The 23,350-nt window shown below is 54.9% G+C and overlaps 1 protein-coding gene across 1 annotated transcript in view; it reads right to left on the reverse strand.

Moving 5' to 3' along the window:
* Positions 1 to 17,929, reverse strand: part of LOC119093757 (zinc finger protein 235) — a 47,854-nt gene extending 29,925 nt beyond the window's left edge. Inside the window, exons 1-2 of the mRNA XM_037216765.1 lie at positions 17,664 to 17,929; positions 2,683 to 2,821 (exon numbers count right to left, since the gene is read on the reverse strand). Coding sequence (XP_037072660.1) covers positions 2,683 to 2,821; positions 17,664 to 17,861 — 337 coding nt within the window. The 5' untranslated portion in view covers positions 17,862 to 17,929. The remainder of the gene's footprint in view (positions 1 to 2,682; positions 2,822 to 17,663) is intronic.
* Between the last annotated feature and the right edge of the window lie 5,421 nt (positions 17,930 to 23,350).

The following is a 23,350-nucleotide window of genomic DNA, read 5'->3' on the forward strand; positions in this document are numbered from 1 at the left end:
GGCGAGGCGGCAGATACCTCCAACTGAATGCGAAACTGCTGCCTTGTATAGACATAGGCATGCGAGGTGATGATACCGTCGACGGCAGTCATGTTGGTATCACCCTCCCTTGCCCTGATGAGAACGCCTCACAGACCGAGGTAGCTCAGGTGCGGAGCAGGGGAGTCGTGACAGGACCGTGTGTGTGTGAAATAGACCGGTCGCAGCCGTCCGAGGCCGCGCCGGAACTGCGAACTGCGGCTGCAGATGCGCTCTGGCCGCTGGAAGCTTCCCTGACGACGGGATCGTATGGGATGCCGCACACATATACAACTCCCCCCCCCCCCCCCCCCCCCCCCACCCGCCAGATGTGGACAGCGTAACGCGGCCTCGCTGAGCATCTGGCAAATGTAGGCCAGTCGTAGACATGTGGGCTCAACCACGAGTGTTTCTGAACAGGCAGGCGTGAACACAGGAGAGTGGCTGGTCCGGCTGGCAAGCAGTCACTCATTCACGCAAGGATTTAACCCAACTGAGCTTACGGACAGAGGCCTTAAATGCTCTCAGGTCGCAGAACAGTGATATTTTGCCGCCGAATGTTTGTAGCGTAACGTAACGGTGCACCGAGCAGGGCTGAGGTTGCCAATAACATAGATAAGACAGCAGTATTAGCCTTATTCCTCGGAGAAAACCAGGAGAATGGACATATAGTTGGGTTGATATTTCGGCAACGTGCCTTTATCGAAACAATAGCGGAACCTCTGCCATTGTTTCGATTATGGCGTGTTGCCGAGAGATCAACCCAACTGTATCTCCATTCTCCTGGTTTTCTCCGAGGAATAAGGTTAATACTGCTGTCTTATCTATGAGTTTTGACATTAGTTTGAATCCATAGCGTCGCGCGCAGAAAATGGAATTCAAAGTGTCCAGGACTTCGTTGAGATTTCAAGCGTGACCACTTCGGTAGCTATTCATCGAAGTGCGCAGACAAACACATTACTTACACGACGTTTTTTCCTTTGGACACCATAACCCACGATGATTGCGTCTGTCCTATGTGTTGCTCGAAACAAACGCATGTTTCAGCCGAATCATACGCAACCGCATGCACGGTCTTCAGCGCGGCATGCTGTCTTACCTGCCGCTTATGTGCGTCATCACGGCTAATCTGTGTGTGCGTGAGTGCGTGCTTGTTTTACTGTCTCTAATATACCCAGCTGAGTGCAGCTTAGCGCGTTGCATGTGTTGACAAGGCCGATGCATAAGACACCCACACCTTTCCTTTTTTGTATCTTGTTTTTGACGAGATCAGGTTTTCGACTGAGTGGGTGGAAGAGGTACAAGACGATACAGACACCCACAGAGTACTTTCATCGCCTGGTGCCTCCTCTTTCCATTCTCCAATACTCTCGGACTCCAGCCACCCCTGTGACGTCACCGACGCCTCTTCGTCGGAGGCGCGGACCGCGCCTGATGACCTCGGCGGCACCGGCAACTGGACGAGCCGACCTTGCTGGTGCAGCCTGCACGGCGCAGGCCGCCGGCAGCGGCGACAACATCGCCGCCGGCCACCGCAGGCATCCGCGGCGGAAGAATCGAGGCACCGCGCAGCCCGAGGCGCGCTGGCGGCGGCTGCTGGCCGCGTCCTCCGTGGAGGCGACGGCGCTCTCGCGTGAGCCGGGCCGCACGTGCCCTCGAGCGCGTGCACTGAGCACTGTGTCCACCGCGCACGCACAAACGCCGGTGTGCGATAGCCATCGGCGGCATTGTGCCCGCGATTTTTGCGCGGCTTCCGAACGCGATGGCGGACGACGGCCGCTTTCAATAGCCTGATCGTTTATCTGTGAGCGCGACCACGTCGGATGACAATACCCGGCGCCCGGGACGGCCGGCTGCAGGCTGCGGCGGCGGGCCGACGCCCGCGCCGCCGCTCGGACAAAAGGCCTGCATCCACACAATATTATCTGCAGATCGGATGGGCCGGCGACAAAGGCTGGCCGCTGGACCGACGCCGGCGCCGGGCGCGCGCCCGCCGTTCGACCGCACTGATAGCCGATTGAGAGTGACACTTTTTGTGAGTCGCAGGAAGGAATTTCCAGGAGCCTTGGTGGAGAAACCGCGCTGACGTCGGAGCCAGAGCTAATCTCGGTATCTGAGGCTTGGTCCAGTAGTCAGGTGGTTAACCGGAGTCACCCAGAAGCCATAATGCAATATGTCCTACTTGACAGTGAAGGGCGATTCTCTTGAGAGGACGCGATAAGTCGACGAGCGCCAGACAATGGGTGGCAGAATTAACCAGCAACTGACGAGGAATGCTGCCCACTCGACTGCGGAAATAACGCGATATGCCCCCCCCCCCCTCATTCACAACATGTCCGAAAGACGCGAACCTTCGCCCTCTGCAGCCCAGCGTCAGTCGTCCAGACCACCCCTCCTGATCACACGTTCGCAGCGTCAGTCGGCCGGCGCCACGCCCAGCTCCTCCGCCGCTGATCTGAACAGTACCCGTCGCTGTCCGCTAGGGACGCAGGAATGCCCCAGACGTGCGTCCACCCAACCCCGTCTTAAAATCGATTTTTCATGCATCATCACAACGTTAGCGCGAAGCTTTCGCAGAAAGCCGATGGGTGTGATCCTCCACCCCGTCTCTGCCTCTATTGTCCCCACGTCTGAGTCCTACGCGAAGCGCGTTCGGCGGCGTACCTCTGAACTTGCTGCCGACCAGGTTGACGTCGGGCGTGCAGACGCTGGTGTGTCTGATGAAGCGCACCCAGTTGCAGTGACGCACGCGGTGGCCCTGCAGCTCGGCTATCTCGTCGTAGCAGCCGAACCGGTGCCGGATCTGGAACGCGAGCGCGCGCGCGTTAGGTGCCGCGTGGATCCGGTCGGGAAGGGGAGCGGAGGGCAGTTCTGAGAACGACAGACGGCAGGCCTGGTTGCGTCCGGCCGAAAAGGTGGGCACAACGCATCTCGGAGGGTGTCTGACGTCAGCTCTGTTTGAGATGACGTCAGATGACGTCAGACGAGCTGACGTGATGCGACGTTTGATACACAGAGATCCCCGACACGGCACTTGACAACATATGTCTGAGTATACCACTTGGGTTAGAGCATGAGTGGGCAGCGGCCAGGCATACTCGGGGTTTGCTGGGCCACTCTACCCAGAGATGTCAACAAAACAGACACTACAGATATCAGGCTACCAATTCTGGTTCTGTTCATCAGCTCTGAACTTCGAGGGCCACATCTGCTGAGCACGGGCGGTGGGCTGGGGGTGAGCGGAGGATCCCAGTCCCTCGATACATCTCATATTTCCCTGAACTTCGTGTGGCCTTAGCCCCGCCAGTGCCGCGTAGAACAAAACGAAGTGAAGATCGCGCTGGTGCTCTCCCAGGTCTCTTCAGATGGCCTGCGTTAATACAACACGGCTCAGCGGCGAGACCGTCGGTTTTGTGACGAAAGCGCGTGATAAGAAATGAGCGTATCCAAACACGCACAGCGTGGAGGCGGATGTAATAGTGATGCGTCCGCTGCGACTGGGTTTCAGAAACGCATTAGAAAGTGCCAGATATCGAGACCAAATAGATCATTTGAGATGAAAGCGGTTTTGAATTATCTTGTTGACCTTCGACGAAATGAAACAATTGCTGTTGTGTGGAGCCACGCAGACCTCACACGGTTCTCTATCAGCCTGAAGCGTGAGGCGGTCCGTGTAGAAATCGAAACGCTGTTTGAAAGCAGCTGACGGATGCGCGGCTTTTCCTGCTTCGAAAGCACTGTAGCCCGTATCCTGCATGTGCCATAGAAGCCGGTTGCATGCAACATGTAGCCTTCGCTGTCCTTGCACCGTGGATGGGGGGGGGGGGGGAGAGGACAGTCGCGGCTCGAACAGTCTACCCAGTGCGCCAGAAGCGTTCTTCAGACGCGTCGCTTAGTTCGGACTGTCAATGTTGAAAGTCAGGTAAAGTCGTCGATAAAATGCAGGCCCGCCTGGACCGGCGTCCCCAGTGTGGCGAGTCGGACCGGTGGTCCTGGCGGCCAGGTGAGCCGGTGGCAGTAGTGCCGGTCACTGGGTCTCCTCCGCTACCGGCCAGCCGGCCCGCCCCATCCCCACTCCATCCCCGCTCCGTCCGCCGGGCACTCCCGCCGACCAGCACCGAGGCCCTCACAGGGCGACTCGCTCGGCGAGCACAGCCGAGCCCGGCACAGGGGATCCCCAACCGGCGAACACAGCCGAGCCCGGCACAGGGGATCCCCGACCGACGAACACAGCCGAGCCCGGCACAGGGGACCCCGGCCGACGAACACAGCCGAGCCCGGCACGGGGGATCCTGACCGACGAACACAGCCGAGCCCGGCACAGGGGATCCCCAACCGGCGAACACAGCCGAGCCCGGCACAGGGGACCCCGGCCGACGAACACAGCCGAGCCCGGCACGGGGGATCCTGACCGACGAACACAGCCGAGCCCGGCACAGGGGATCCCCAACCGGCGAACACAGCCGAGCCCGGCACAGGGGATCCCCAACCGGCGAACACAGCCGGGCCCGGCACAGGGGATCCTCAACCAACGAACACAGCCGAGCCCGACACAGGGGACCCCTGGCAGCCGCGCACAGCCGCGCGGCCAGAGAGACAGGGAGAGAGGCTGCTCACGGGACCGGCTGGGGCTGGTGCAAAAGTGCTGATCAGAACCGATCGAGATCAGTTAACTGGGCTGCGAGCCGCTTCACGTAATAGGATCAGCTGAGGATGGCTCGGAGCTTCGAGGCTACCAGGCTGATGGATAAACGGTGAGAACGCGGCAGTGGCACGGCTTGTGGAACCTGCAGCATCAGTAGCGTTGATAAGAACTAGCCGTCTGCTGCTGGAATGCTGGCAGGTCCCTGCTCATTATGCCCCGGCACTGCTGGTCAGCGGGTCAGGCAGCATCAGCGCAGTCCGCCGCAGTAAACCGGCCGCCGCGCCCGGCCGGCTTGTCCGCGCGGCGATGGCGGCAATAAGGCTCGGATTACGGCGAAGAGCCCTCTTCAGGGGCGCTCCGCGCGGTCACGGCTCGGTGGCCGGCGGCGGGCAGACTGTCCCCTACGCCCCGCGCCTCCGCCCGTCTCCATCCGCCGCCGCCGGCTGCCGGCCGACGGCGGCGGCGGGAGTCGAACGCGAGCGACGCCCGGGCGCCCGGCTGGTGACACGCGGCGGTGGCGGCCGCGGCGCCGCCGGCAGATCGGCCGCGGCATGCAACAGCTCCCGACGTGATTTAATCCGGTGACGTGGCCGTTTCGAGCCATAAGGCTCGCCGGCCGCCGGTAATAATGCACAGATGCTATCGGGTGCGGGCCGTTTGAACCGGCGGTCGCCGCCGCGGCCCCCGCTCAATAAAGCAGCAGAAAAAGCCGACAGCGCCGAGCGGCCGCCGACGCCAGCCCCTTTATTGTAACAGCGCGCCATAATAGATTCTCAGTGTCGATTATCGTAAAAAGCGGCTACCAGCGCGGACGCGGCCGGGCGCGGCCGGCGCCCGCGGGGTAGGCTGCGCCGCAGGGCCCGCGGCAGCCCGTGGGAAGCGATCGGCTCGTTATGCGGGCGCGACACCGGCGCGCTGACGTCACCCGACAAGGTCCTCCCGCGTCGGCGGCCGTCTGCAGGCTGCCGATCTAAAGGCGGCGGTGCGGCTCGCCCCTCTCGCTGGGGAGCGCGCGCGGGTTCGGTCCGGCCCGGCAGCGGATGGTAATTGGACGGTACAGGCGTTTAAAGGCCTCGCCGCTTCACAAATGAATCAGGTCGGTTCAAAGCGGGCCGACGGAACCCGAGCGCCGGCTACCGTGGGAACAAAGGAGGCAACATAAGCATGCAGCGCGTGGAGGGGTGGGCTGTGCAGCTACCGCCGTCGTTTGGTACGGTCACCTCGCAACGTGGTGACACCAGCACACCATAACACGGACAGCGCCTGGAGCACGTTTGGTGAGCGTGCGCAGCACGAGCGATATTGCATGGATTGCTCATCCGCGCCAAATACAATCTATTTTGCGACTGTGTTTGAACGGCATAAATAACAAGCAGGCATTCCCTTAAAAAGCGTGCAGCTTAGGGGCTGGCTCATCGTAGGAACGCAGACAGGATTTTCTTAAGGTAGGTGGGGGGGGGGGGAATTAAGCACGACTATCTTTTCTTTCCGTCGGAATTCATCTATGGTGTTAACAGAAAAGTGCGGAGCTTAGGCGGGGGGGGGGGGGGGGGGGGGCGCTCCGCTTCCTTAAGCTGCACTCTTGGCTCATTAAAGAAAGTTGAGTCATGAGCTATTCTGTAATGGGGGCAAAAAGTATAGACAGATGGGGCTCAGCGGCTGGAAGTTTCTGTCAACGCTCACAGATGGACATCAGAATGGCTTCAGATTCTCTGCACGCCTAACTGAATGGGAATATAAATAGCAAATACTCATACGTTAGCCACACGCATGCAAACCATGTCTTCTTTGGACAAGCTTGCATGATTTAGATTAACGCCAGAATGGAACCATGACACAAATAGTCACGTAGGCCAAGCACGTAGTCAAAAACTGTTAAAGACATCCCGTGAATCTGGCCCTCAATGGCTGCGCGTCGTCGTGGCCACGGACAAGATCGTCCTGCAACCATCAGAAACTACATGGCAAATAACAGCAAAATTCATTCAACGTTGGTAGCTGAAATTGATCACAGACCTGGTGTTGGCGTGCTAACCAATTGAAGAGACCAATACATAGCCTCCACGCTGTCATCACGATGGTCACCAACGACTTCAGCTTCTTGCACACGCCGCCTTACAGGAAGGCTGGTGAAGGACCGAAGCCGACGCACGTCAACTGACGATTGACGGCGGGCCGCTTGTGTAAAGGAACGCAGTCCATCGCGTGACAAGATCTTCTCTCTTTGTGCGCAGTTAACGGCAATAATCGAACCTTCACGTACCAGGCGATATTGGAAAACATGCAAAGCGTGCAAATCATATGAAGCAGCTTTTGAGTTTTTGTGTCTTTTCAGAAAATGGCGGTAACCGCACATTGGCGGTGCTGGCGCGGGTGCTGTCTCCTGTACATAGAGTGCAGTGCCACTGCAACTCTGACGGACTTGGCTAAGACGGTGACGGGCTTATGGTGCAATTTAGATACAGCATGGCCAGAAGTTTACTAACCGCACTCGCTGTTCCCAATACAGCAACTACTGATTACGGTCTACTTTCTTTCTAGGTGTTACGGTCATTCGAAAACCGTGAGACTCTTGCAGACAAGTACAAACATAGAGTTTACATTACCCAAATGACGACAAGGTTTTGGGTTTAAGTGCTCTCCCCTTAGATACGGTTTTATTACACACCCGTTGCGAGTGTGCGCTCGCATGTACACGTGTGTATACGGCTACCGAAGCAACAATTGATGGTGGCAGGCACCGACTGCGGGTTTAACAAGTTCATTTCGTTTGTTTACTCACATTCACGCCTACCAGCGTGAAAAATGAACAGAGAAAACGGAACGAACAAACTAACGGGTATTACACTTGCCTTACTTATTACTACGGGGCAATTAGAAAACCACGCAGTGTTTGAGGGAGGCGACCAATTACCGCGTTCATGCTCTCCAGATCACGGCTCGGTGAAGCAGATCTGTAGACTTGGCCTAGATATTTCACCAGGGACAGCTGGATACGAGAGCAAGCTAATGATCACAACAGTAGTCAAGGTTCACACTCTTCAGAGGGTTTCACCGCAGCAAACAGCATTGGCTAGTTTTGTTCTCCACTGGCGCAGCAGAGCAGTTACCTGACATATTGACGGAAGATGATGGGGAGGTGACGTGTTTACAGAGCGCCCCTCTGTGCCGCCGCTGTGGCAGCTCTCCGCCGGGGAGGTGCCGGTGACGTGTTTACAGAGCGGCCCTCTGTGCCGCCGCTGTGACGGCTCTCCGCCGGGGAGGTGCCGGTGACGTGTTTACAGAGCGGCCCTCTGTGCCGCCGCTGTGACGGCCCTCCGTCGGGAAGGTGCCGGTGACGTGTTTACAGAGCGCGGCCGGCCGGTGGGTGGAGTCCAGCGTGAGCGGGGCGCCGGCCTCCGGCTGATCGATCCTCGCCGGCCGCCGCCGTGAAATCGCTCTCTATTAGCGGTGTGTTTTGTTGGGGCCGGCCGGCGGCGTCCCCGCCCGGCCGGCCGCTGCAGCGCCGGCGCCGCCCTGCGCCGGTCCGCGCCCAGCGCAAGGTCGGCCCGGTCCGGCCGGCGCGTCACCGCCCGCACGCGCGCCCCGCCCCGCCCCGGCACGCGGACGGCGGCGACGCGCACCCGGGCCACCCCGCGGCGAATCACGGAGCCAGGTGTCGCCCGGGAGCTTGCCTTGCCCGACTGAGGGATGGGAGTCTGGGCCGGCCGTGTGGTCGTCATAGAGTCTCATTTTGACGCGATGTGGCCCATTTGCCGTCACTGTCAAACCGGTCCGGTAAGTCCTCTTGCGCACACACGCACCCACCGGCCGACACCGATGCGGTAAGCCCCGTGCCGGGTACGCAGAACGAATGTGCGCAACAGCGCACTCCTCATTCAGTCGCAAAACGCAAGACGGACTCACCCGCACTGCGCTGCCACCAGCTGTTTCTGGCTTGCGCTGTCCCCTCCGACATGACACACTACTGGTAGCCTTGTCCCCCCCCCCCCTATTTGACAGACATTTCCGGACTGTCCATATCTCTCTGGCTGTGGTTACGGCCGATCATCCGTGGTCGGAGCAAGAGGCCGCGGTTGCGGCGACTGGTCCGGCGACGTACCCCTCCCCCTCCCTCCGACCGTTGCGGCGCCGCGGTCTGCGTCATAAGCCGCGTGGATGCCCCACCGTCCGTCAGCCTGTTTCCCTGTTTACCAGGGCGCCGGGCGCTGGACCTGACCAGGCCAGTTTTTCGCGCCGGTACTGGTGTGGGCATCAAACACTGCGGAGGCACGGCTCGGGTGGATGACGCGTTTGGTGCAGCGCGTGCTGAGACGTCACGCTGACGCGCCCCGTTCAGAGGCCCGAGCTCCGGTGTGTCCCGCTCAGAGGCCCGAGCTCCGGTGTGTTCCGCTCAGAGGCCCGATTTTCGGCGTGTCCCGCTCAGAGGCCCGAGCTTCGGTGTTTCCCGTTCAGAGGCCCGAGTTTCGGTATGTCCCGCTCAGAGGCCCGAGCTCCGGTGTGTCCCGCTCAGATGCCCGAGTTTCGGTGTGTCCCGCTCAGAGGCCCGAGTTTCGGTATGTCCTGCTCAGGGGCCCGAGCTCCGGTATGTCGGGGCCCGAGCTTCGGTGTGTCCTTCTCAGAGACCCTAGCTCCGGTATGTCCCGCTTAGAAGCCCCAGCTTCGGTGTGCTCCGTATGAAATCATGTCGCCATTTCTGGTAAACCAGCACAAAGGGGCTAATTCTATGAAACGGCCAAAACGCTACCCACTGGCATATTACGGACATAAGTACAATTTCACATCTCACTGTAACTGGTAAAAAAAACGCTTTCAACATGAAAAACTTGGAATTTTCCCAGTCTGTCACGTCAAAATATTTTGTAACCTTATACTGCCAGCTGGATGATAGTGAAATGGACCAAGAGCGGCGGCAAATGCGGAACACCGGCTAACAGGCATGCACGCTTTGGCCACGCTGCGCCTTCGATCTGAACTGTGCAACAGAAACATGACCGCACCGCTGTCTGCAGCTGGTGATATTATCGCCGATGTTTGCTCATAAAGCCGGTGCACTCACGCCTGCACTAACCACCTGAAGTCGGCAAAAATACTAACTCAGACTAACTGCAGCACGCCTGTGAACAACAGAACCGCTGTGTGTCATGATGAGCCTCGCCGGCTGCGGCAGGAGCCGAGCCTGCGCCGCAGCGGGGCCGTCGGTTCCTCCCGGCTGACCTCCGATGGTGGCGGCCGGTCCAGCCCCGATGCCGCCCTCTCGCTGACACCGCGGCCTGTTTTCAATCAGCGGAGGGCGCGGGTGCCGTGTGTGTGAGGCGGGGGGGGGGGGGGGGGCAGCACCGGCCGCCGGTGGCACGCGAAGGACGCGCGGCCGCCTGTCACTGGCATTGTTAGCACGCGACCGCCGAGCCGGAGCGTGGCGGACCGCTCACTGGACCGCTCACAGGACCGGACCGGACTGAACCGGACTGGACCGCTCACTGGACCGGACCGGACCGGACTGGACCGCTCACTCGACCGGATTGGACCAGACCGGACCGTTCACAGGACCGAGCCGGACCGCCCACTGGACGGAACTGGGCCAGACCAGACCGCTCACTGGACCGGAACGGACCGCTCACCGGTGTGTGGCCCGGTCTCGTTTCAGGACCGCAGATCAGACAGGTGGCGACGGCGCTCTCCCGTTAAAGAACAACGCTCAGATGCAGCCGCGATACGTCAGTGCACCTGGTGGGCAAGATTACCTATACTGCACGGTAGCTAGCGGCCACGAGATTGTCAGTCAATATCTGCGTTTTATGTTTGACGTCGTACCCAGAACCAGCACGCAGTCAAGGTCATGTTTCCGTTTAGGGCGCGTTTAACGCAAAGAAACGGCGCGGTTTGCGGCATCGGAGCAGGAAAACGAGCCCGTGACTTGCACATTTAAACAACTAAACCAACATGAACTTCAGCCCGTGGGATTTCCCATTGACGTAAGTGCAAGGCGTAAGTCACGTTAGTCTGCCGATGTTTGTGCACGCGTTGCAAACGCAAGTGCAATGCACGCACACGAAAGGCGAAGGATGTGTTGTGTCCTGACTCCCAAGCTCTCATTGCATCAAACTGAGCTCCTGACGCGATGACGTCTTAAAACAAACGCTCCGCTCCTCCCCCGCCTTTCCGCACTGTCAGACAACTTTGGTGGTTCACTTTACCGCGACAAGCTTAGTCTGTCCGCCCAAAGGTTCACGACCTATGTCCGATAGCCCCGGAACGAGCCCACTGAATGCTGTCTGCCTGCGTGCTCGGTTTCCCGCTCATGAATCAGGTAGTTACAAGATGGATTTGGTTAGCGGCACTTGTGCTGTAGCAGCGTCCAGCGCCTGGCTTAGGTTGAACAGAAGACTAGCTAGTTCGGATGAGAGCCGGGCTGCCATTTCAGAAAACGAGTGTGGGGGCGGCTTGGGCAGCAATTTTGGACTGATTGACACCACTTTTGTCATTCCCGGAAGTCAGTGCAATGACTTTCTGCATCTCCATAGGGCTTGATACCCACCAATGCCGCCTATTTTTAACATGGCGCTTGTAAGTGTTGTGCACAATGAAACAACAATCGGCTCAAAGTCACAGTTTGCCCTATTTGTTTTAAATTGTTTGTTCTCTGTCTACGAGGAAAGAATTATAGTTCAGGTAAAAAAGCAATATTCTGGAGCTACGCTGTATCCAGAAAAATACGGAGTATTTTCGTTCAAACAAATAAAGGGATAGACTTGTACATGGAGCGCAGAGACTTTGCGACAAACGCACGTAGCACGGCCCGAAATGAAGCTTCCACTTGCAGTAATATACAATCATATTCCTACACCTCTTGACAGTGTTCGGGGATACTGAGCACATAGATTTGTGTTCGGCAGGGAGGCTTGCAATAGCATTCTCTTTATCGCTACGCGTTTCTTTTTGGCATAACCAGGGTTCGTATTTGTTTTCATGAAAAATGTGTCGCGGTTGCATACTATTTAAGCTCTTTGTTCAAAAGAATGCTTCACATACAACGAAATGAAATGGCGGTGAAAAGTAAGTTTTTTCGTTCATGACTGGTGTGTTTGGGAATCGGGTAAGATCGGAGATGATGCGAACAGTGCCAGTGGTTTTGTACCCACAATCAACGCGCCGCGGCAAGCTTGTTTTTTTCTTGAAAGTCTGCCTTAATTCAAAGGCAAGCATATTTGCACCGCCTTACTTCACCTGCGCGCGGACTCATTGCGCCGGTTGTCACGGCCTTCGACTGAGTCGGACAACATCGGATCGGCCTCGGCAGTATCGGACGATCATGACCCGGCGCCGCCGCGATAGCACCGGACACGTCACCGCTGTGTCGGGCGTGAGGCGCACAGCCCAACAGGTGCCCGGTGCTGAACTGATCGCACCTGGCTCAAAAATCGGCTGATGCAACTAATGTGACGGGCTGATAGCTCTGAGAAGGGTAAAAATGGTCACGGCACGGTCCAGTGAACTGAAAAAGCAGCCTGTAACGGGTCGCGTGGACGTTATCTTCGTCGATGGAATGGTGCCAACCATGCATGGGCGAATATTTCCGGCCGGACGCTGACCGTCACATCACCTATTCGTGTGGCGTCGGTACGGGTTGTAAATACTGTTACGGTGCACTGCTGAAATGTTCTCATGTTGCTGGCGTAGGTACTGCCTGCTTCTCATTAGGTATACAACGGTACGTGTAATGTGGAAGAGCTTATATTATGTCATATCATAGAGGCATTCATACATGTGCTTATCTGTTTGTAAATATGTATATCTCTCTCAAAAAACAAATATTTGAGGTTGTTTAGAGCGTATGAAGCAAACACACAAAGGCTAAAAGCTAGTTAGATTAGCACCGCACCACCGGGCTATCGGAGCTGAAGACGAGTTAAGCAATGGATTTACAACGAAGTTTATAACCAAGGTTGATTTTAGCCATAGCTGACCAATGCTCGAGCAAATGAGGTACCCAATATTGCTTGCTATCCAATTGTATCCAAACATACACTAGCTGCATTGCTGTTTAACGGGGCTGGCAGCATTCAATTATTTGAGCGGTAACTGCATTAAAAGATGAGTCACGCTTGCACACTGTCAATCATATAGCTACATTGCAAAGCTTGCAATCTCCATATATAGCTATTAAAAGACTGCAATGTTTTAGTAAGTGAAGCAGGAAGGTTGGGCAGGTGGATAATTGGAAGCAGTCCCCTTTCCCCTCCACGTTCTTTGTCCTTCAAATTTCAAGTGACAGACCGTTGACTGCGTGCAGGATTATGATATCTTGCATGTAAGGAAATGTACTATTTTGCTTTTAACATCCATACCACCAGTTTCTGTCTCCACAGCTTTTCAGTGTTATTATATCCAACCTTCAATTGTTCACATCCAGGGGTGTAGATCCTATTCAGTTGGGTGGGCTGCAGCTCCCCATCCCAAACATTGAAAAGAAAGTGGGCCAAACAGGAAGGAAACATTTTTGGCGTATTTTGGGGTAGGTTGTGCAACTTTTCATTCCTTAGCCCCTTCCTGCCCGACGTATTTTGCAAAGCTATGCTTCTGTCCACACTCCTCTGATATTCTAGGTAAAACATCGAACTTGTTGTTTTCATAAATTTAAAAGTTAAGCTGTTAGGTCACGCGTGACTAAATTCCGCTGAATATCCGTCTTCTGTTTAGTTCTAAGCCAGTCTGCTAGCGCATTCACCACATTTGCAAAATGGCGAACGCGAAGTCGAGTGCAAGAAAATTTCCAAAGCTGTTTTTGCTTCAGGCAATGCAACAGCCGCCTTGGAGCTTAGCGCCATGCTAAAATTTTTGGAAATAGGCGCGGGCTGATTGTCTGGAGCGTGACGCAGTCGGGCAAGCAGCAAGCTGGCGCTGTCCATATCACATGGATTATGCGCAGGCCCCGTCAATTGTCTTGACACTGGGAATAAACTTAACTGATACATTGACCGAACACATAGCTACCTATATAATGCTAATGAATAAGTTTTTAAAAATCACGGCTAGTGGTCATTTAAGCTTCGCTTTATGCGCAATAGTCACCACTTCACCACAAGTTAGTTATCACGGCTCGCCTTCTGACGGCAGCTGACTGATGATACTGTGTATAGGAGAGCCTAGCTCTTGAAGCAGTTCCCTTAGTTAATTCGCGTCTTTCCGGGCTTGTATTTTTTGTCATTATAGATGCAAGGTCTTCAGAATCGAATTACATGAGTGCCATACAATACCAGAGAGCTGTTACACAACCTGAAGTGATAAGATATTCGCGTATATCGTCGTTCAGCTCGTGTTTGGCAAAATATTCTCTGAAAAATGACAAAAATAGAGCCAAAAGGTTTCATCTGAAAACTTAAGGCTTTTGAAAAAGTACACATTGAAGGGGTGGAATCGCCACCACGTCCAATACCTACAAGCGACTCGCTGGTCCAGCCGAGTGCAAAAACAAGACGCGAAACTAACGGCACGATTCATTCACCTGACCTCGTATTTTGTTGCTCACCTTTGCGCTTCATGGTTAAAGCATGTACCTTCAGCTCATTTCTTATCACATCCACAGTGTACAATGTACATAAGCTCCGACGTGATTGACAAGTACGGAATATAAAACCCTCATCCACATCTGTATCCCTATTTTACTTATAACTGATGATCTCAATATCATAACCGCCCGCTGTCCTATTATCCCCCCATGCCACTGGCTGGGCTTGGAGTGGTCAAATGGTCGTCAAACCCACACTGCGGGATGTTCTCCCATTTTCTTCTCCGCATTTTACCTTTATCAAATCCACCCAACTTTATCTCTTTACAAAGCCCCATCGTATGTCGTGTTTTCCCCTGTCTTTCAACTCTCATTTCGATGAATGCATTAAAAGCCAGCAGAGCGTAGGAGCGTGTCGGCTGCTCCAGTGACGTGAAACTGAGCACGGAGGCTGGCTAGATTTGAGGATCACTGCAAAGTGTCACATTTGATAAGCCAGACATACGCTTACAAGAGCATCATGGTATTTCATTTGTTTTCATGTCGCGTCATGTGGCTAAATGCTAAATTGCCTGGAAGGTAAGACCCGATGGAGGCTAACACTAAATCCTATTCCCACGCCGTCGGAAATCATAAACGTCCTGTGACGGGAGTTGACAAATTGAACACCCCGGTAAGCATGACATCGCCAGCGATCTAGATCGTGTGAAGCATATAGTTGGCGTATTTTGAGCGAGATCAAATTCCCAGATTACCGAATCGTTTCCCGGTTTGATTCCATTGCAATTGAGCACAAATCTGATACCACACAGTGTGCCTATCCTCGTTCTGCTCACTATCTTTGAATCTTTCTCGGGGAGCGCCTCGGGCTCTGTATTGTCTAGCTGCTCCCCATAACAAGCTGAAATGACCTCCCAAATTATGGGCCCAGGAACCGTATAGCAGGGCTGGGGACAAGGACCATGACCCTTCTACTTGTGACTTTAACATATGGCGATGCACGAAAAAACCGACTTCGAGACGGAATTTGGCACTCCCACCTTTGGAGTCACTCGCTCTCTCGAATCGCTCACTAGAAGCACCAAAAACATCGGCAAGTAAGAGGCTGCGTCTTCGGACGGTCTTTTCCTCCTCTAGCTCACTGCTGTCTCACTTTCAGTTTCCGGCCTCATGCACACGCTTCGGTACAATAACGTCCACCAAATCCACTTATGGTCGGATCGTATTTATGCTGTTGGCTTCGTGGGTTGAAAAACATCCTATCCACGTGTTCATCGTTTGTCATAAGGCACCCATGCAGACAAATTCCGTTGTTTTTACATCGATAATGCAAAAGGACGGAGCTCACGCTGGCACGGACGTAAAACGGAGGAGCCCATCGCAACGAGGCCTTCTCATTGACTACTGACCAGTCTAATGACGAGCCTCTCTTGTGCAAGTGCGTGAAGAACATGGTTCTGACGATAGTGCGCGCATGCATGATTTGTAATGAGACTTTAGCAAGTGCGGAAGTTTTGCTGTGCTAATATGACAAACACACACACACACACACACACACACACACACACACACACACACACACACATATATATATATATATATATATATATATATATATATATATATATATATATATATATAATCTGCGTGATATAATCCTGTGCTACCCCGGGAGTAAACCTCAGAGGTCCGCAAAAATGAGTTAGTTTGGGTCACAGGCTCTCGGTAGCATAAACAACAATGAAATAGATTGGGTAGAGTTTTGTCAAAGGTTTGCGATACTATGTGTGAAAATTTGACCCTAAAATCTCAGGCAGTGGGCGCGAATATTTAACCCTGAGACTGTAGCACATCCGGTTATATTCTCAGGCTATTTCAGGCTTTCCCAGGCCCACGGATGTTAGCATAGTTGGGTCGTACCATGACAGAGCGAGTAGCATCTATCGGTAAACAAACAAGTGACTCTCGAAGTGGGCCGTGCCGAAAAAGAGCGGTCGTCAGAAGAGGAAACTTGTGTTGAAGTGACTCTGTAAAATTGGCGGACAACGCCGAGTCGGGCTTGTCCTTGAGTCTCCTCACGTGCCTGACGGATTCGTCCGGAAGGAACGATTACCGCCAGACGGCGGCCTGAGATACTGTGATGGACGATAGGCCTGTGCTCGAGCTGCTTAGGACGCGACAAGGGGCATACGGCTTCCCTGCCAAGTTTTCTCGCTCGACATGTGTCTCTACACGAGCAGGGAGACACCAGCTGGGACAAACGTCACGGACCAGGGCGGATGTCCCGAACTCGAGGCGCGTGGCGTCGGCGGGCGGCAGGGCCGCTGTGTCCCGTCCAGGAGAGAGTTCAGCACTCCACTCGCAGCTCCGGTCCCTGCCCCAACCTGCAGCCGCTCGCTACTCCGGCCCCTGCCCCAACCTGCAGCCGCTCGATACTCCGGTCCCTGCCCCAACCTGCAGCCGCTCGATACTCCGGTCTCTGCCCCAACCTGCAGCCGCTCGTTACTCCGGCCCCTGCCCCAACCTGCAGCTGCTCGCTACTCCGGCCTCTGCCCCAACCTGCGGCCGCTCGCTACTCCGGCCCCTGCCCCAACCTGCAGCCGCTCGCTACTCCGGCCCCTGCCCCAACCTGCCGCCGCTCGCTACTCCGGCCCCTGCCCCAACCTGCGGCCGCTCGCTACTCCGGCCCCTGCCCCAACCTGCAGCCGCTCGCTGCTCCAGTCCCTGCCCCAACCTGCAGCCGCTCCAACGCGTTTGTATCTGATCCGGGCCAATTCTGCGTGCAGATCCAGTTTTGGATGGCCTTTTTAATGTAGCTCTGGCTGCCAGCAGCACCTCAGCCACCTCAACGGTTCGAAATCAGATGTACCCAGGTGTTGAGCGTCCTCCGGTCTGGATTGTATCGGATGTGCTCAGAGGCACACACAGGGGATGTCACGGGGGTCTATGCCGCTATCCAGCAAAACTGGGTTCTATGCATGGAGAAAAAACGCATAAAAGGAGCGTCGAAAGGAGCCAGAATTCACATTGTTCACCGCAGCATGCCTAAACATAACACTAGTAGATCTCGAGGAAGACAAGGTAAGGATATGCGGCAGCGGGCCCCTAAAGCGCCCCACGCAGGGGCCCGTCTGTCGTTCTGTTGGGGTCCCTTCGAGGTCGGGACGCCGCCGTACGAACACGCTGTGTGCGCGTCTGGCCGTTGAGAACCAGTTAACAGCTAGAGCAGTGCATTGTGAGGAGATGCAGCGAGACACGCGAGTTCGAAGCTGCCCCGGATGACGGCCGGTCCAGACTGCCGTGGGACCAGCCTCCAGCTCCTAGAGCTTGCACAATCTGGGACCGCTCGTCATGCAGGTCGGCATGCTCCAAAACGACTTATGCAAGCGTGGTCCCAGGTCGGCTACACATCCGACTACTATCGAGCCTGAGCACACCAGCGGGGCGTGGGAGAGGCCACGCCCGGGTCGGCCCGCCACGGCGCGTACTCACATCTGTCGGGCTGAGGTAGCCGTACACCTCCAGCTTGTCCAGGCGCACCGTGCCCTGGAACGGGTACACGCGCACGCCCTGCGGAATCCGGGCGTTGCTCCAGACCTGGACGTCGGACTCGGGCGACTTGGCGTCGCCGCCGCGGCCCGGCGTCAGCACCAGCGAGAACTCCTGCGGCAGCAGGACGCACGTCTCCATGGCGCGGTAGGGCCGGTCGGCCGGCGCAGAGGCTGCGGAAGAGCGGTGGAACGAGCGCTGCGATCGGCGCCGGGACCCCACTCGCGCGGCCAATAACGACTGGCAAGCCGGGTAGCGTTCAGAAGTCTCCAAGAGCCAATAGCTTACGGGCAAAGGAGAGCAATCAGGGCAGGATGTTATCTCGCCAATGGCGTGCAAGAAGGGCACTTTGATGCGGCCTTAGCTGATGCTAGGTGCCGTTCTTTCCCGCGTATACGTCGCCGGCCCCGGAAGGCTGGCTTTGATAAATCACCGTGCTCAGCGGCTAATCAGGTGTAAGGCACACGGGCGCTCGACCAATCGGGTTGGCTGGGAGCGGAGCGCCGACCAATCAGGGGACGTGTCGCTCGCCGGCCGGCCAGCAGAGCGCGCGGGGGGCGGTCGCGGCCGCTGCCTCCGGTGAAAAAAGGCTCCTCTCATACCGTGACCATCGGCGGGACGAGCATGCCTAGACCACTATCTCCGCGAACTATACTTGCCAGGCAGCGAACGGGATATGCCAATCGAAAGATCTGGATGCAAGGCGTCTTGTGGTGCTGCGGAGCATAGGGGCCTGAACCAGAAGGAAGCTGGGGCCTCTTCTGATCACGAATTCGGGGAGCTCTGATATCGAGCCCATCTTGGTGCGTATCTGGACTGGAAAAATCAAAGACAGCCCTAAGCTCTGAGACGCCAACTGGCCAGGGCGTGAACAGCCGCAATAGCAACGCTGACCATTTCAGCGGCTGTAGGCGGTGTGCACAGATCGTCATGGTCATTGAGAACACTAAACGCGTACATTGTTTTCGAATGCTGCTTGCAATATCTGAGAGACTAAACTGCGTTGAACTAAAATGAAATGGTGGGTCCGAGAGAGCGGCAAAGGAGAAATGTCAAAAAGGATCTCCCTACCGGACTGCTTTAAAAAGACAGACCAGGAGACAGATCAGGAGAAGGACGGCGCTCCTGAGGAGGCGTCGGGCTCATACAGGCAGATATAAGCAGAGGTCGCTGACGTACTCCGTCCAGGAGCACCATTTTCCTTGGTCCCGAGAGCCTAATAATGGAGAGACTGTCTTAACTGAAAGCAGACACTTTTCCTAGCTACCCGAACCAGCGGCGCATCCAGAGCCTTGGTAGGGGAGTGGGGGGCACAAAATGAATGAAAGGCCCCTGATGGTAAGAGAGACTCCCCCTTCCCCCCTCAACAAAAATCACCCGATATGACCACACTTTGTCTGTCTGGAAACATTCAGCATTCTGTGAGGGCTGTATTGGAAGAAAAATTAGGTAACAAGATGTTTAACATGTGCGCTCTCAGGTCTCAGAAATAGAAACCTCGACGCCTGGCGTTGCAGCTTTCATGGGCAGCGCGACGTTGGCCTTATGGATCATTAGGTGGCGATGGCGGATGAAAATAGTGATGTGACTGAAAAAGTACCTGTGAATGATTTAGGACATCAGTTCTTGCGTTAAGTGGGTAGTCTGTGCGTGTGTTTCGGCCGTGCGATTTTTAGACTGAAAACTGGAACGAATTAGCATTTGCAGCACCCAGAACTAGTACCGAAATTTGATAGTGGAACTGAAAGAGCACAATCAAAAAGCCTAATTTTGGTGTTGCTGTAGCTGTTCATCTGTTCAGAAGACAGACTCAAATCATAAAGGTGGCATATACGTCCTAGCAAATCTTTGAACGGTACAAGTTGATTTTGAAAGACTTTCAGAAGTATTATTTCACTACGGCGTTTCTGGCGCGCACAGCGCCCGCCGACTGGTGTCATCTGCAGCGGTCAACGTCGGTTGGTTTTATGGGAGCTGCAACCATGACCCTTGTGACTCGTGCTCCTGAGACTGCGAGCGTTCAGGCCCAAAACTTTTTATACGTTTGTTTCACTAGTCGATTCTGCAAAACGATGGACGTCTTCGGGCAAACATCGGCTCGCCGTCTTCATTTTTGACGTCGCTGCAATCCACTTGATTGGACACTTATGAAATCCCACACTTATTGTTTGCAAGGAGCCCGGGGGTTAAACACAAGGGGCACATCGTTTCTGGTCAAGGTCTGGAGGTCCATTCCGTCCCAGCGTGGGGTACTCAACGGCTGCCATTCTGGCGACTCGGAGGCGGGGTTCCTTGGTCGGTCGATCAGGCGGCCCTTACAGGGATACATCACACATTAGTCCATTCTTTGGCACGGAAGTCCCTTTGACCCGCACAGTTGGCACCGGATCGACGCAAAAGCCCTCATACACAGCAAGAGTGTTTATCATCGCAGGCAGTTTAATATCTGTCACAGAGACTCCAGGTTCGCTTAATGGTCCTTTGGTTGAAATGGGGTAGAGGCCCCCGTTGAGTGCTGGGGCCTTGACTGACACAGGGCCTTCCATCGTTTTATTGTGGACTCCCATCATAAGCTCTCGTATCTCCTTCCATCGTCAGAAGGCCCGACCAACGCAAGAGGCCCTCTGCCGTCCGGTGTCCCGTCCCTGTCCTTGTTCAGCAAATGCTTCCCTTGCCCACTCGGGGCTCCTTACCGATACACAACCCCCTGTTAGACATTGTGGGCCCTAACCTGACTGTTGCACGCGCCCCGACCAATATGAATCACGGGCCGGTTGTTCTTGGGGCCTTGTTTCTGCTTGGAAAATGGGCCTACAGGGTCGAGACTAACACGGAGCCGGTCTTTCGGTGTCGGTGGTCTCTGGCCTGAGCAGAGGCCTGCATTGTTCCAGGGGTCCCTAATTAATGCAAGAGGCTCCGACTGACCAGTTTGAAATATTTAATCCGAACCTTTTTGAACGCACAAGTTTTTGGGATCAGGGCTCAGAGTGTTTGTTAAGCAGCTTGTGCTGTGAAATCTCACAAACTTGCCAGCCGATCGTGTCGCCCTAGGTCAACGGCAGAATTGGCGGCGATGGTTTGATACGTGCCGCAATCCCCTGTACTTTCCGTCCTGTCCTCTGACGTCACCTGACATTTTGCGCGGCCGCTGCCACTGGCCGCATGCCATAACTGTCAAGGGCAAATCGCGATCGACTAAAGCGACTTGAACCCATCCCGCCCTAGGTGGATGGATCGGAAGCCAGGCGCTCTGACCTAATGACCTATCGGGACAAATGAACCGCATCTGAGGTCACGACCCTACGGGCGGGGTTCTAAGGTGACCTGCAGCCACTAAAGTGACCTTCGGACGCTTCGCAGCCTTCCACTCATGGCATTGATCTTTGGTCCTGAAGGAGATTTTGAGCCCCGCTTGCTCCCGCCCCCCCCCCCCCCCTCCCGCCCTCAAGCCCCCGAGTACGGCACCTGTCCGACTTGGACCATTCGTCGACACGAGGTCCCCTGTTAAGCACTGTCGGCCCCTGACCGACAACTCGCCCCGCCGCCTGCATGCATCAACCACTGATCTCGACCATCAAGCTCCTCCCCCCCCCCCCCTCCCGCCGCCTCTGGTCTTGGCGGCGACATTCATCTCGCTCGTGGGCACGTGTCCATTTCCCAACGCACGAGTAAACCGAGAGATGATATTCCGCCTCATGGCAGCACCACTGCCACTCAGCAGGCACGTACGTTTGCTGGGCAGATTCATAACCACCGAGACGCGACTGGTTTCATGGTATTGGCGATCTCGTATCGCCCCGGACTGAGCCATACCGCGGACTGAGTGAATGGCGGCCAATCAGGTGAAATACGCTTCGCCTGATGGGTTTAACAGCCTCAGCTTTATAACATTCTGACCGCTAGTCATCTCTCCAGCTCTAAGCAGTCGATAAAATATTTAATGACACTTTTTCCGCCCCATTGGCGAAAAAACTGCGCGTGGCTGAGGTTTGCACCGAGTATTTCCTGCAAAGGCGCAATAAGCATTGGCAGCTGGAGTAATATACGTACCGTCTTTACAAGGAGATTCAGCTGTACATACATCATCCGTGCATGCATCATCAATATAATGCATGCAGCAACCGTTGTGTAGAAATACCCCCTCCCCCCCCCCAGACCATGCGGCGTCGCCAGCTTCAGATTGGGAGAACAGAGGGCATTTGTATGCGTTTCAGCCCCATAGGTAGGAGGTTTGATATAAATATCATTGAGCAGGATGTCTCTTTCCAGGTGGTGCCGCCCAAAAGAGCCTTTATGTTCTTCGGTTAAAGAGTTTGGGCTTTCTGAAAGTTTTTGCTAGTGACACAGCGCAGAAATTCCTAGTTTTCTTTTGATTCACACTGTCCGGCATATACTACCCATGCGGAAAGAAGTGCGTTAGGAGGAACTTAGGTGACTTCAGTCTCAGCATTGAAAAAAGATTAGCTTATGGTACTGCATGGAAAGTTACGAAGCCGAACGCCCCTGATTCACCCTCTCTCCTAGTCTGCCCCCCCCCCCCCTCCCTCTACCCTGGCTAGTGCTCTGTAATGGCGCCAGTATTACGACAGCGCTTCAAGCCATAGCGTTACGACGCTGTTTTTCAAAACCTGCCAGTGTGGTGATGTTTCGGTTGTTCTGCGTTCGCTGGGTCTGAAAGGATGTTTTTTGGTAACGGGGTCTTTTGGGACGGCGGGAGGGGGGGGGGCAGGTCTTATTACTCAAAAGGAAGTCCAAGTACCCCATTGTCCGTGGTTTTTCCAAACCAGCATGTGTATTAGCAAAATTAGTTTAAAAAATTGCACCACCAGGTACTACCAGGGCTGCAGTAGTACCCCCTCCCGCTTCCCTCTCCAAAAATCCTCGACAGGCATTGGTACCACAAAACACATGTCACAATCATGGGCGGATCCCAAGGGGGCCATGGAGTCCTTACCCCCTGTCATTTGCGTGGGGTTCCGGAAGGGAGGGAAGATCGCAGGTCCCGTCTAAGTGATCAGAGACCCAGGCGCGCGATCCATAAGATTTTGAGCGCGCCCGAGAGCGAACAAATATCTCTAAAATATGTTGTTTAGGAGTGTATTAGGCTGCACTTACACCGTGGCTCTGATGGGTAACGGGGAATCTGGGTTCGGTTCCGGAGAGGGAGCCTGAGAGATGGCTACCACATCTAAGGAGGGCAACAGGTGCGTAACTTACCCACTCCCAGGTCAGGGGGGTAGTGACAATAAATACCTTACATAAAGGTTTGAAAGTTACATTACTTACATTCAAGGGGTAAAGTAATTTTGGAAGGAAATCCCTTTGGATATGGTGGGGTCCCCCCGGAAAGGAATATGGCCCTTATCTTCACAAAATCCCGGATCTTGCCTTGGTCCACAAGTAAATGTATCTAGAACATAAAACGAGATTAGTGGACCGTAATTATCACTATCAGTGTATCTATATCTAACGCTACCACGTTCTCATCAGGGACATAGGTCCGTACGTATTTAGGGGGAAATTATGCATTAAAAACGTATAATTTTTGTTTCTGTGTAGTTTTGAAAACCACATTTCTCTTTCGGAGACCGAGACAAACAATTAAGCGTTGTACTTCACGGAAAGATGAA

This window comes from Pollicipes pollicipes, unplaced genomic scaffold (assembly GCF_011947565.3).
Source record: "Pollicipes pollicipes isolate AB1234 unplaced genomic scaffold, Ppol_2.1 Scaffold_4002;HRSCAF=4701_pilon_pilon_pilon, whole genome shotgun sequence".
Taxonomy (NCBI): Eukaryota; Metazoa; Arthropoda; class Thecostraca; order Pollicipedomorpha; family Pollicipedidae; genus Pollicipes; species Pollicipes pollicipes.